At 44.5% G+C, this 15,272-nt stretch overlaps 1 protein-coding gene across 3 annotated transcripts in view; it reads left to right on the forward strand.

Annotated features, from left to right (window-relative positions):
* The window catches only part of ddr2a (discoidin domain receptor tyrosine kinase 2a), a 235,491-nt gene that overhangs the window by 210,409 nt on the left and 9,810 nt on the right, over positions 1 to 15,272 (forward strand). For all 3 annotated transcript variants that reach the window (XM_070887349.1, XM_070887350.1, XM_070887351.1), the window contains one exon: positions 3,626 to 3,753. In XM_070887349.1, the coding sequence (XP_070743450.1) occupies positions 3,626 to 3,753 (128 nt within the window). The remainder of the gene's footprint in view (positions 1 to 3,625; positions 3,754 to 15,272) is intronic.

Genomic DNA, 15,272 nt, shown 5'->3' on the forward strand with positions numbered 1-15,272 from the left:
TTAAGGAAAGGTAATTTCAACGGTATGAGGCGTGAATTGTCTAGAATAGACTGGCAAAGGATACTTAAAGGGTTGACGGTGGATAAGCAATGGCAAACATTTAAAGATCACATGGATGAACTTCAGCAATTGTACATCCCTGTCTGGAGTAAAAATAAAACGGGAAGGTGGCTCAACCATGGCTAACAAGGGAAATTAAGGATAGTGTTAAAACCAAGGAAGAGGCATATCAATTAGCTAGAAACAGTAACAAACCTGAGGCCTGGGAGAAATTTAGAATTCAACAGAGGAGGACTAAAGGTTTAATTAAGAGGGGGAAAATAGAGTATGAAAGGAAGCTTGCAGGGAACATAAAAACTGACTGCAAAAGCTTCTTTAAATATGTGAAGAGAAAAAGATTAGTGAAGACAAATGTAGGTCCCTTGCAGTCGGATTCAGGTGAATTTATAACGGGGAACAAAGAAATGGCAGACCAATTGAACAAATACTTCAGTTCTGTCTTCACGAAGGAAAACACGAATAACCTTCCGAATGTACTAGGGGACAGTGGGTCTAGTGAGAAGGAGAAACTGAGGGATATCCTTATTAGGCGGGAAATTGTGTTAGGGAAATTGATGGGATTGAAGGCTGATAAATCCCCGGGGCCTGATCATCTGCATCCCAGCATACTTAAGGAAGTGGCCCTAGAAATAGTGGCTGCATTGGTGATCATTTTCCAACAGTCTATCGACTCTGGATCAGTTCCTATGGACTGGAGGGTAGCTAATGTAACACCACTTTTTAAAAAAGGAGGGAGAGAGAAAACGGGTAATTATAGACTGGTTAGCCTGACATCAGTAGTGGGGAAAATGTTGGAATCAATCATTAAGGATGAAATAGCAGTGCATTTGGAAAGCAGTGACAGGATCGGTCCAAGTCAGCATGGATTTATGAAAGGGAAATCATGCTTGATGAATCTTCTGGAATTTTTTGAGGATGTAACTAGCAGAGTGGACAAGGGAGAACCAGTGGATGTGGTGTATTGGACTTTCAAAAGGCTTTTGACAAGGTCCCGCACAAGAGATTGGTGTGCAAAGTCAAAGTGCATGGTATTGGGGGTAATGTACTGACGTGGATAGAGAACTGGTTGGCAGACAGGCAGCAGAGAGTCGGGATAAACGGGTCCTTTTCAAAATGGCAGGCAGTGACTACTGGAGTACCGCAGGGCTCAGTGCTGGGACCCCAGCTATTTACAATATACATTAATGATTTGGATGAAGGAATTGAGTGTAATATCTTCAAGTTTGCAGATGACACTAAACTGGGTGGCGGTGTGAGCTGTGAGGGGTACGCTAAGAGGCTGCAGGGTGACTTGGACAGGTTAGGTGAGTGGGCAAATGCATGGCAGATGCAGTATAATGTGGATAAATGTGAGGTTATCCATTTTTGGGCAAAAACACGAAAGCAGAATATTATCTGAATGGCGACAGATTAGGAAAAGGGGAGGTGCAATGAAACCTGGTTGTCATGGTTCATCAGTCATTGAAGGTTGGCATGCAGGTACAACAGGCGGTGAAGAAGGCAAATGGTATGTTGGCCTTCATAGCTAGGAGATTTGAGTATAGGAGCAGGGAGGTCTTACTGCAGTTGTACAGGACCTTAGTGAGGCCTCATCTGGAATATTGTGTTCAGTTTTGGTCTTCTACTCTGAGGAAGGATGTTCTTGCTATTGAGGGAGTGCAGCGAAGGTTCACCAGGGATGGCTGGACTGTTATATGAGGAGAGACTAGATCAACTGAGCCTTTATTCACTGGAGTTTCGAAGGATGAGGGGATCTCATAAAAACGTATAAGATTCTGACAGGGCTGGACAGGTTAGATGCGGGAAGAATGTTCCCGATGTTGGGGAGGTCCAGAACCAGGGGACATTGTCTTAGGATAAGGGGTAGGCCATTTAGGACTGAGATGAGGAGAAACTTCTTCACTCAGAGAGTTGTTAACCTGTCGAATTCTCTACCGCAGAGAGTTGTTGATGCCAGTTCGATATATTCAAGAGGGAGTTGGTTATGGCCTTTAAGGCTAAGGGGATCAAGGGGTATGGAGAGAAAGCAGGAAAGGGGTACTGAAGGAATGATCAGCCATGTTCTTATTGAATGGCGGTGCAGGCTCGAAGGGCCGAATGGCCTACTCCTGCACCTATTTTCTATGTTTCTATGTTTCTAACCATTGAGCTCAGAGGGTAGGAACATCAGTATCTGGAGTAGGCCATTAAGCCCCTCGAGCTTGCTCCATCAATCAGCTCGATTGTGGCTGATCTGTACCTCAATTCCATTTTCCCTGCCTTTACTCCATTTCCCTTGATAATCTTACCTCACAAAAATCTACCAGCAAAGTCTTGACCCAGCATCCGTATCCTTTTGGGGAAGCGAGTTCCAGATTTCCACTATCCGTTCTGTGAAAAAGTGCTTCCTAATTTTGTTCCCGAAGGGCCTAGCTCTAATTGTAAGATTATATCGTCTTGTTGTTCATTCTCCCACCAGAGGAGACAGTTTCACTCCATCTACTCGATCAATTCCATTAATCATCTTAAACACTGCAATTAGATCAGCCCTTAATCTACCTTATCAAATCCTTTTAATGTTCTAAAAGCCTCCATCATATCACCCCTCAATCTTCTAAACTCAAGGGCATACAAGCCAACTTTATGCAACCTGTCCTTATAATTTAACCCTCTAAGCCCCCCAAGGCCAATATATCTTTCCTGAGGTGCGGTATCCAAAACTGCACACAGTACTCCAGATGGGATCTGACCAAGGCACTCTACAAATGTAGCACAAGTTCCAACCCTTTGTAATCCAGCCCCCAGGAGATAAAAGTCAACATTCCATTAACCTTTTTGATTACTTTTTATATCTTTAACGATTTGTTTACTTGGGCTCCCAAATCTCTTTGCTCCTCTCCAGTTCTTAATTTCTCACCATTTAAATAATATTCCAATACATTTTTTCTTGGGCCCAAAGTGAATGACCTCACACTTGCCCACTTTGAACTCCATTTGCCACAGTTTTGGCCACTCCCGTAATTGCACGAAAGTCAATTAACTTAAATTTAGGGCTCCATTTTATTCTGCTTATCTGGATGCAAACAGAAATTCCTGCAGGAGAATGTAGTTTCTCCATATGTTCCTCAATCTTCAGATCCCTGTTTTCATTCCTCCATGAACCAAAGCGCTATTTTCTTGCAATTATCACCATCATTTCCTTAACTTTGCACCTATATTAAGTAACCACCCACAACTCCGAGGTGATAGATCACTGCAACAATTTAATAAAAGGTTCCTTTTATAATAACTGAGGAGATAAGCAAAACCTAAAATAAAAGGATAGGAGAAAGAGTAAATACAAGAGGGACCTTGCAGTGTAATTGCTACACTTTGTTTACTCCCAGCAGGAGGACATCTAGTTAATTCAGTTAAAATTATGCAAGTACCAATCATATCAACAAAGGCGCAGTGTAGCATAAGTTTCCATGTGTGATACCTTTGTTTTTAAACCTATTTACTTTGTTGGTTGCCAGCAGTTTGAATGCATTAACCAAACTTTCAATGCCAACGTCTTAGTGTAAGCTTCAAATTCTGATCTCCCCAGGTCCATCTTTGTGAAGCAGAAGGGATGCAAGAATTCATGGACAAGGAGTTTCCATTTGACATTTGTGCCAACCAGTCAGCGCTGGTTGCAGTAAAGATGCTACGATCAGATGCCAACAAGAATGCCAGGTAAGTGCTCCTAATGCTCTTTCACCGAAAAATCATTTGCGCGGACCCTAACAGGACCTCACCACTACCACCGAAGCTATAAGCAGATTGTCTTTTTGCATCAGTTGACAAATATTTTGCTTAGGTTGCAGATGAAGGAAAGTTTTCTGGTTAACTAAGAATGAGAACCTTTCAGAAAAGCTGCAATAAACAGATCGTTTTGCTAAGCCTCTGTATTGCCCAGTGCCTTGCAACAGAATGCCAATGTGACGTCATGGACAACAACATAAATATTTTAAAACCTGGAAATACAGAATGTAATTATCCATCATTAGCTGGAGCTGCATCTATCCAGATTCAAACTGGCCACCTGTTGGTGCTTGGCTTCACCCTGTACAATGGCATAGTGGTTATATTACTGAGCTAGTAATCTAGAGGCCTGGACTAATAATCCAGATGAATGTGAGTTCAAATCCCACCATGGCAGTTTGAGAATTGTAATTGTATTTTTTAAATCTAGAAATAAAGGGCCCAAGTTTAGCCCCACGCTTAGAATGGCGCATGAGGTGCGGCGACTTTTTAGAACAAAAACCACACCTAAAAGTTACTTTGCTATTCTCCACCCAGCTGGAATGATGAAGGCCCTCGGCGTTGCGCAGCACAAGGGGTGGGGGGGCGGAGCCAGGTCCCTGCACTGAAAACAGTGCCGGGACCTCTGCACATGCGTGCTAGAGCGTGCGCGCATGTGCAGTAGCTCCTCGCCCCCGAATCTGTGCAGGCTGTTTGGGAGGGGCCCGAAGCACACCTTCCCTAGCCTGGCCGAATGGGTTCCCCGTCGTGACCTGCGGTAACAGTGCCTGCCGCGTTCAGCCGGGAGTAATATAAAGAACATAAAGTCTGGAATGAGAAAGGGCCATTCGAATCATCATGCCTGCACCATCCCGAATCCATGCCTTATTGTATCATGGAACAAGGAAGGAAGTCAGTGAGCATTTATTTACACAAAGAGTAATGACATTGTGGAAGAAGTTACGAGAGAGAGAGAGAGAGAGAGAGAGAGAGCAATAGCGAGTAATAATATAAATAAGTTTAAGTTAAGTTTCTGGAGAGAAAATTATTGAAGGGTATGGGGAAAAGCTGGGTTTCTGGGGTTGAGATTATTTAAAAAGGAATGGGCTTGTTCCTAAACATGTGTCTGTTCTCCCCCATCCCTTGGAGTTGTATGTTTTTGCATTAATTTCTGAAGAAGCAATTACATTGAGCTTTCTCACAGTGGCTCAGCCAGTTGGGGGTTTACAATGACAAAGCTAAAAATGGATTGTTGTGCAGACAGCTTCAAATAATTTGATAACCTATACAAAAATCACTTGAGGGTGTAAAGATCCTGAGTTACTGAATGTTTAAATTGTTATTGTTTTAAAGTACTTTATGCAGCTTTTATCTCCACCTACCTGTTGCGTGTAGATTTGTGTTAGTTTACCTAGGATTCTATAAAAGTAATCAATATTGTAAAGGAGGAGCAGTTCTGAAGCATGTCTGATTTAACAATGCATGAAGCAGTAAGCTTGTAATCCAAGACGTATGTTCAGAGGAACTGGCTGAGATAGTCGGTTGTGATTAGGCATGTCAACAATTAATTAGCAAATTTACTACATTAAAAAATAGTTATGGTGTGGGATGGTGTATCCATTTTCAAAACATTATAGTGATATAGTCAGTAACAGATGGGGGCTTACTCCTGTCCATCTGCACAACACATTCATCTCCATATGCATTTAGGAGCAACAATTAAATGTGGGATTGAGGAATTTCTATATTACAAAATTTTTAATGAAATGCAAATCTCTTTAATTATTGCCAAAGGTAACATTAGCAGAGTCAATTATTCTTCTTCAGGCATTTATTTCCCTGTGGATAGCATTGGAGTGTTTGCAGGAGCAAATTCTTTGATATATTTTAAAAGATTGTTTGTATTTTGTATTCTTTGGAATTTATAGCATAGTTGCTCTCTTTGTTGTGATACAAGACAATGAACTCCAAGTATACTTGTAACTGTTGGATAAGCACCACCTCTCACTTCCCTCCCCCACCACCCCCCCACCGTCCCCCACCGTCCCCCATCTCTGGCTACCTGCACTGATTTCTTAAGTCTCCGCAATGTTTTTCTGAGTGTACAAAAATGGACACTTACGCTGGCCTAAGTTAGTTTGGAGTAACTTTTCGCTGGCTAAACTTGCTTAAATGGCCAAAACAGGCGTAAGTGGCTGGTAACGCCCCCTTTTGAAAAAAAAACTAAACTAAAAAGAAACTGAACTAACTCACTTAAACTGGAGCAAACTAAATGGGGGGAATTGCGACTTTTAAGATTCTCTAAAAAAAACTAGTTGCTCCAAAAAAATAGGAGCAACTCTTGGGGAAACTTGGGCCCCAAAAAAAGCTGGTATCATTAAAAGTGACCATGAAGCTGTTGGATTGTTGTAAAAGTCCAGCAGTATCACCAATGCCCTTTTAGAGGCAGGAAACCTGCCATCCTTATGTGGACTGGCAGAAATCTGACTCCAGTCTCACCTTTAACTGCCTTCTGAAGCGGCCCAGCAAGCCAAAATTGGCAACGAGGGATAGGCAATAAATGCCGGCCTTTTCAGCAACACCCACATTCTGAGAATTTCTAAAATAAAAATGAGGTATTCCTTCACGTTTGATATTGTCACCATTTATTTAGTACCATTAATGTAGAAAAGTCTCCTAAGGCACTTCACAAAGACATGAGGGAAAATGAATGCCAAGCCAAAAAAGGAAAAAAATAGATGGAGAGGGCTTGGTGTTTTATGAAGAGTCTTAAAGGAGGAGAGGGAGATGGAGCAGTGGAGGGGGTTATGGAGCGAATTCCCGACTGTGGCACCTAGGTGGCTGAAAGCCAGGCTCCCAGTGAGGGGGGGGGGGGGGGGGCGGGAGGAGGAGCATAGACAAGAGGCAGAGTCAAAGGAATGGAGAGTTTGGGAGATGGGAGGCCAGAGGAGGTAACCGAGATAAGGAAGGAGGATTCAATGGAAGGTTTTAAACACAAGAGTGCCTTTGAGGAAATATTACCAGTACCTAAGAGCACTTCAAGTAGAAAGCCAGTTTAACCAATTTTTAAAAGGGCTCAATTTTCCTGGGTCATTTGCGCCATTTATTTAGCGCGTCCCGTTTTTTCTGGCATAAGTATTTAATTCAAAGTTTCCCCCTGGCATCTGTGCCGGCGTAACTGCTTTAGTTACGATTTTTCTAGGTTAGGTTTCCTCATGTCCGCGCCAGTTTTCATCATTTTTCGCAGTTTGCCCGAAAAATTTTAATCCTAGGTCGCCGTATCTGGCCACTCCCGAAAAACCTTCTGGTGAGTTAACAGAAAGCAGCGCACATTGAGAAATCGCCGCTGAAAGACACCATTTTTTTTCATCGTAGTTTTTGGAGGGAGTCAAGAACACTTGAAATATCCATACTAAAGTTCAACTTTTTTACCTTTCAACGGAGTACATGGAAGTTTCTTGGATTTCTGAAGTTTTCATTTTTTTAACTCACACGTCACCACCGTCTTCAAGCAGGGCTGGAGGGTCTTAGCATCGGCCGTCAGAATCAGCCACGGGCTCGGGGCTCGGCTGAAAAACAAGCCCGGGGGGGGAACGGGGGGGCGAGGTGGTGATTGGAAGGCTGCTGCGCTGAGCCCGGGAAGGGAGGTGTCGATCGGAAGGCTTCTGCACTGAGCCCAGGGAGGGTGGTGTCAATCAGAAGACTGCTGCACTAGGCACAAGACTGCAATGTGTTGGGAGGGGGGGAGTGGAAGGAGAAGTCACAAGACTTGGGTGTGGGCCATACATACCTTGGGGAGGGAGAACAAAGAACCTGTCCTGCCTGCCTTCCTGCCATTTTGAGCTTCTTGCAAAGGTAAAATTTAATCATGGGGGCAATACTGACAATGACATACCTTGTGCAAGCCTTCTGCATCATGGTGCTACGTAGGAGACAATTCATTCGACATCATCGCATGAGGAACATCAGAGCCTGTAGGGTGCTGGGCAGGAGGCCTTACCCACCTTGGGCATATCGAGACAGGCATTCGTACTTACACCTGAGTGATGCAGACTGTGTCAGAAGGCTGCGTTTCCACAAAGAAGTTGTAACCGAGATCTGTGAGTTGGTGAAAGCAGACCTGCAACCTAGAAGCGTCAGGAGGACTGCTTTGTCAGTTGAAGTGAGGGTTACAGCTGTATCTTTCTCATCATTATCATCAGCCACTCTCACCGCAGGTGGGTCTTCTCCTAACAGCTGTCGCTGCCTCATGATGGCTAAGTTATGCAGCATGCAGCACACAACAGTGAACTGAGCGACAATCTCAGGGGAGTATAGCAAGTAGCCTCCGGAATGGTCCAGGCATCAGACACCAGCAGAGGTCACATAAAAGTTCAACCCAACTGGCATTTGAATATTTTATTCAAAACTTTCATTCTATGCATCCGGATCATTTCAAGCTACAACTGGGGATGTGTGTGCCATTTCTCCACATGCAACACATGTCTTCATTCGGCAGGTAACAGCTGCATTATATATCGGGAGGAATGACTACATAAAGTTCCCCATGACCACCCAGGCAATATGTGACAGGGCTGTGGGCTTTTCCAGGATTGCTGGCTTCCCAAAGATACAGGACTGCATTGATTGTACCCACATCGCCTTGCAAACACCTTTGGAGGATTTTGAGATGTACAGGAACAGAAAAGGCTTCCACTCCATTAATGTACAGCTCGTGTGTGACGACATGCATTGCATCATGTCAGTCGATGTAAGATATCCTGGGAGCACCCATGATGCGTTCATCCTACGCGAGAGCACTATATCTGCCATGTTTCAGCAGCAGCCAGAAAGGCAGAGCTGGTTGCTGGGGGACAAAGGGTACGGCCTTGCCACCTGGCTCATGACACCCCTACGCGTAACCTGGATGGGAGCTGACTGGGAATACAACATGTCGCACATTGCGACACGCAGCATCATAGAGAGGACCATTGGCATCTTGAAACAGCGTTTCCGATGCCTGGACCACTCCGGAGGCTACTCGCCATACTCCCCTGAGATTGTCGGTCAGTTTACTGTTGTGTGCTGCATGCTGCATAACTTAGCCATCATGAGGCAGCAACAGCTGGTAGGAGAAGACTCACCTGCGGTGAGAGTGGCTGATAATGATGAGAAAGATGCAGATGATGAGGATGAGGAAGCCATGCAAGTACCTGAACCTGAAGCACGACAGCGGAGGAGGGCGGGCCGTCGTGCCCCTTTAATGATTCCTCAAGCTTTGTGCCAGCAGCTCATCCGTGAACACTTTGCTGCCTGAAGGCTCAGTGACAACTATTCCACATGGACCATGTTTACTGTTTGGAGCTGTTCCATACTGTTGTGTTGTGTTAATGGAACAAATGATGGAAATGATTCTTTTTGAGTTCCAAAAGTTGTGTTAATAATGGAACAAATAACGTAAAAGTTTTAATGTAAAATATATTTTATTCAAAAGTTTAACAAACAGTTCTTTGTACTTAACTTTAATAACATTATTCTTGTATCAAGCTTTAAACTTTTCAGTTATGATCATTTACAAACATTAAAATCACTTATAAAACTCTAAGAGCACTTAAAAACTTTAAGATCACTTACTAACTTTTAAACTTGTAAATTTACATAACTTACAAAGATCTTTTAATTTGAGAACAACAGTTACAACAGTAACAATAATAATAACAATAACAGCAGCAGCAAAGAAAGGCTGCACCCATCCCTCCTCCACCTTGTTCTAAGACCACCCGCCGCGCTGCTCGCAGGCGGTGGTGCAGTGTTTCTGGGGTTTGCTACCAAGCTTATTATTTCTAAGATCTCGGGTAGTGCACACCTGTTGAGGGGGGGGGGGAGGGGGGGGGCTGGCAGGCAGCAATGTGGAGGGCCCAGCTTGGGGCTCTTCAGAGGCTGGAGTGGAAGTGACAGTTGATTCTGCCAATAGGTGCGGGGTCTGGGCATGTTCTATATTGCAGCAGCTAACTCTAACATGCCATCCCTCATGCACCCTGACTGTGTCTCAACGACCTGCAACATTCCCTCCCTCATGTTGAGCAAAACTGTCTCAACTACCTGTGACATTCCCGCCCTCATGTTCACTGACAGTGTTTGCACCATCTCTGACATTCCCTCACTGATGTTCACTGACAGCGCATCAGCTACCTGTGACATTCCCTCCCTCATGGTCACCGACATGGTTTCAGCTGACTGAGATATTTCCTTACTCATGGTCCTGGACATCGTTCCCATTTCTCGTGAGATTGCTGTTACTTCGCCCGACAGTTCCGCTACCTCATCACCCATCCCACTGATGGTGTCCAGGAGTGATCGGGTAAGGTCAATGCTCTCCACACTCATTGCCATCATCTGAACCACATGTTAGATCCTGCACCTCAGGAGAGCGCTGTCGAGCTCTCCTTCCCCTCCTCCCCACGGGTGTGGCTCGCATCCCACCACTGGGACCCGCAGCCTGGGACGGTGGGGCCCTGGGTGTGCCTCGCTGCACCCCACCACTTGGACCTGCAGCCTTGGATGGTGAGAAACGATGGAATGTCCCAGCAACACCCAAACCACTAGTCAGGGAAGGGGCCAGCACCTCAATAGGCAACACCTGCATCTCCTCCAAAGTGAGTACAAGAGATGGGGCTTCTTCCATTCCCTCCCCCTTCCCTACCTCCTCACCCACATGCTCTTGGTCTGGAAGGTGGGATTGGAAGATGTTCTCTTCAGGTTCGTCCTGGTCTGAATATTCTTCTGCATCGTCAGGGTTGGCCTCAAGTTCTGCAAAATATAACAGAACACAGACAAATGGTTAGCATCAGAGGAGGGGGCAGGGTGGGTGGCATGAGTAGACTCACACAGCGCAGGCAGCAGGCTGATTTGAAGGACCACGATGAATGACAGCACATTGCATCAACCGAAGCGTAGCTGATGGAGACATCCTCATGAACCGAAGCATGACTAGCCCGCACAGTACTTAACATTTAGCAAAGCCAGACTGTGGAATTTGCAGGACTTACCCTCTCCCTCAAGTGTGGGCCCAGCTTGTGCAGTGGTGGTTGCTTTTCTCCAGGCAGGACCCATCAAAGCAGCAACCCTCTCTTCCAAGGGTGTCAGAGGCTGAAGATTTGCCGGGCCTCCTCCTGTTCGAGTTCTTTCCCTTTTATTATGTGCCACCTTCCTCTATAAAGATGAAAATGCAACTTTTTAAGAGAGGGTGACTTTCTTTTACAATTTACATTTACAATTGCAATTCCATTGAATATATGAAAATATTACTTACACGAACTACTTGACCAAGGTCCTGCCACTTCTTTTTACAATGGCCTCCAGATCTCATGGTGGTCACCATCACGCAGTTCCAGCGTTTCTTAATTCCTTTGGGTGGAACTTTTAGGTGACCTCTGCTGGTGTCCAGCTCCTGCCATCTGGTCTCAATCACAGTAACTAGTGCCTCCACCATGCTGTAAGGAATTCTTGGTCCTTGCATCGCATTGCAACATGTATTGCAGCTGCGATTTTTCCAATGCTCTCACACAGCACTCAACGTTGTCACACACACAACTGGCTCTTTAAAAATGGCCGATTGCCAACCCGGAGCTGTACTGCGCTTGTGCGTCCATTGAAATAACGTCAAAAACATCACTTTTTTCCCTGCGCATGCACAGAAGGTGCAGCATCGTTTTTTCGGCACAGACAGCAGGCTCCACCCCGAGGCGATTGGACACGCTGCGCCGCGCCAAATTTGAATTATAGATCGGGGAAACTTTGGCTGCATTTCTGGCCTAGAAAAACGGGCGTAACTCTGGCAATATGTCAGAAAACGGACTTGGGCAAAATTGAGCTCCAAATATGGAATAATCTGTGCTTTCCTCTGGAGGAAGTACGTTTGCTTTGTCTTTATGTATTGCCTTGATACCTTTAAGAATGAATTTAAGTGAAACACACATTTTATAGAGATGAAATCTGATTTTAATCTATTTTTCACTGAGTTGTTAACTATGATTTTTGAGTTTCAATATTGAAGTATTTTGTGTTTTCTTTCCCGGTTCAATTTTCTCCCATTGCTGCTCTGAAGATCACATGAGTAATTTTCAGCCACACCAACTGGGAACGTGCTGGAGCAGATCGCTCACCCATTGTAGAACCCAAGGTAGTGATAATCGGGCAGGTTCTAGAAAGGGCGAGTGATTAGCTTCTCTGCCAGATTACCGTCCAGGCATCGAAGTTATCAATGACTCTCAGTGACTCCCTAACTGAAGTCTGGTCCCATGGGCAGGCACTCTCAATACAACAACAGCAACAACATGAAATTATATAGCACCTTTAACATGTTTCGCACTAGCATTATCAAACAAAATTTGATTCTGAGTCACATAAGGAGGACAGGTGACTAAAAGTTCAGTCCAAGAGCTAGGTTTTAAGGAGTGTCTTAAAGGAGAAGAGAGAAGTGGAATAGTGGAGCGGTTTAGAGAGGGAATTCCAGAGCTTAGTACCTCTGGTTAACCTCAGGTTATCATTATACCGCTGAGATCCTGGACAGTGAGTTGTCAGCATGTTACCCAACAACGGAGGACTTCACAGCTAAGGTTGATCCTATCTTCACCTGGCATCGTACATGTGCACTGCAGAAATAGCTGTGTTGAACCCTGGCCAATTTTCTTCCTTCCCCCAACCCTGTAGACACTGTGGCCAAATTGACCACCTCTACCACTGCCCTGGCCACAGTCAACTAACTCAGCACAGACCAAGGATTGAATCTGATACCTTCTTAGTCTGAGAGGCCCATAAATATTTCTGTGGGTTTCTGTCTTAATCCTCATTGCTATACAGTGTAATGTATTATCACATGGTTTGGTATGAGCATGCTCAGTTTGCTCTGGCCTAATAAAGCAAGCGTATAGACTAGCAACTCATCGTGTCCCTGTCCTTTTGAGTCTCATCTGCAATCTCAGTTGCATTCATGGGAAAGTCTTTGTCAACTGCACCAAGGTTGAAAATCGCACCTTCAGTCCCAACACACGAGTTCTCATGTGAAAACCTGGACAAGGCATCTGCGATTGCGTTTTGCTTTGAAGTGTGATATTCAATCGTGTTAACACTGCCCACCGTTGCATTCTTGATGCGGCCATTGCAGGGATGGCAGATCTGGGCCCCAATATTGCTAGGAGCGGTTTGTGATCGGTTATCGAGCCGATCAGGAACTGTTGGAATTTCTTGATTCCAAACACTATAATGAGTGCTTCCTTTTCAATTTGCGCAAAGTTTCTTTCGCTATTTGTGAGGATTTGGGATGCGAACGTGATTGGTTTCTCTTGGCCATCATCCATTATGTGGCTGGAAGCATCTCATGCCAACTTAAGCTAACACTCTGTGTCGTAGTGCACAAGTAGAGTATCGCTAGAGAGACTTCTCTTACAAGCATCGTAAGCTTCCTGTTGCACTTTCTTCCATTTCCACTGGACATCCTCCTTGAGGAGCTCGTGCAATAGGGCTAACATGGTCACTAACTCGGGTACAAAACGTGCGTAGTACTGGACCATTCCAAGGAAAGATCTTAACTCAGACACATTCTGTGGCTTTGGAGAATTGATGACAGCATCAGCATATAGGGTCCAAGTTTCCACATGATTTGTGCCTGATTTTTAGGAGCAACTGGTGGAGAACGGACTATCTTAGAAATCGCAATTCTCCACATTTTTTTTTCTGCAGTTCTAGTTCGGTAGAACAGTTCTACTTTAGAACAGAATTTTTTCTTCAAAAGGGGGCGTGTCCGGCCACTGACGCCTGATTTGAAAGTTTCCACAGTGAAAACGTACTCCAAACTAAAGTAGAATGGAGCAAGTGAAGATTTTTGTAGAACTGAACAAACCTGTTCTACACATTAAAAAATCAGGCGCAGGTTACAAATTAGGCGTCCAGAACGAGGTGGGGGTGAGGGGGGGGGGGGGAAGGGAACTCATTAAATTCGACAATAAATCCTTATTTATACTTATACAAATATTATACAAATAAATCCAACCTGAATAAACATTTATAAGCAAAGAAAAGATTAAATAAACCATCTTCCTACCTGTGTGAAAGTGCTTCAGGCAACTCAGCGATGTTCCCGCGAACGGGAGGGAGGGGGGAAGGGGCAGGCAGGCAGTAACGAGGCAGCAAACAGCTTTCCACTTGAGGTGGAAGCCTTAGTCAGCTCAGCGATGTTCCCGCGAATGGGGGGGAGGGAGGGGCAGGCAGTAACGAGGCAGCAAACAGCTTTCCACTTGAGGTGGAAGCCTTAGTCAGCTCAGCAATGTTCCCGCGAACGGGAGGGAGGGGGGGGAGGGGCAGGCAGTAACGAGGCAGCAAACAGCTTTCCACTTGAGGTGGAAGCCTTAGTCAGCTCAGCGATGTTCCCGCGGATGGGGGAGGGAGAGGTGGGGGGAGAGGTGGGGGGGGAGAGAGAGGGAGGGGCAGGCAGGCAGGCAGCCAAAGATACAGCAGCAGGCTTCGAGCTGTGAGGGGGACTGAGGCCATTTGGACAGGGAGAGGCAGCCACATCGACAGTTTTATATTTACATTTGCAGAATGGGTGCTGCATTGTCAACACCACGTAGTATGCAATGGTTCGCCATCAATTCACTGCATAGGAGAGAATTGATTAGAGCTCACCGCAACAGGAATGTCGTAGCCCGTAGGTTGATGGGCAGGAGACCTTACCCATGTCGACAATATCGAACCAGGCGCTCGTACCTGGACATGAGCAAGGCTGATTGTATGTTTTCGCAGAGAAGTTGTTACTGAGTTGTGTTAATGGAAGATGAAACAGTTTTAATGAAAAAATATTTTATTGAAAAGTTAATGACACTCTAATAAAATATTTGTTGTATCAAACTATACTTTTTAATATGACTCTTGAAGATCACTTAAAAACTTTAAGATCACTTATAAACTTGTAAAGTTACAAAAGTTACAAAACACTTTCTATGTGAAAAATTTTACACTCTAAGATCACTTAAACTTCAAGATCACTTTTTAGATGCAAAATTAAATAATTTACAGAATGTGCGAGCATTTACACTATAAGATCTCTTGAAAACCCTGAGATCACTTATAAGTTGTAAAGTTACAAAACTTACAAAACAATTTCAATTTGAAAAATCTTACACTCTGAAGAACACTTAAACTTCAGGATCACTTTTTAGGTGCAAAATTAAATAAGATACAAAAAAATGTGAGAGCATATAAACTATAAGATCACTTAAAAACCATAAGATCCCTTATAAGTTGTAACGTAACAAAACTTACAAAACAATTTCAATTTGAAAAACGCTACTACAGCTACATCAAGAACAAGAACAAAAGCAGCAAAGAAAGGCTGCAACAATCTCTCATCCATATCTCAGTGAACGTTCACTTCCTCATGAGGGTGTCATTTGATTGGCTGGGCTGTGTGCCCTTATTGCAGCAGCTACCTCAAC

This window comes from Pristiophorus japonicus, chromosome 8 (assembly GCF_044704955.1).
Source record: "Pristiophorus japonicus isolate sPriJap1 chromosome 8, sPriJap1.hap1, whole genome shotgun sequence".
Lineage (NCBI taxonomy): Eukaryota > Metazoa > Chordata > Chondrichthyes > Pristiophoridae > Pristiophorus > Pristiophorus japonicus.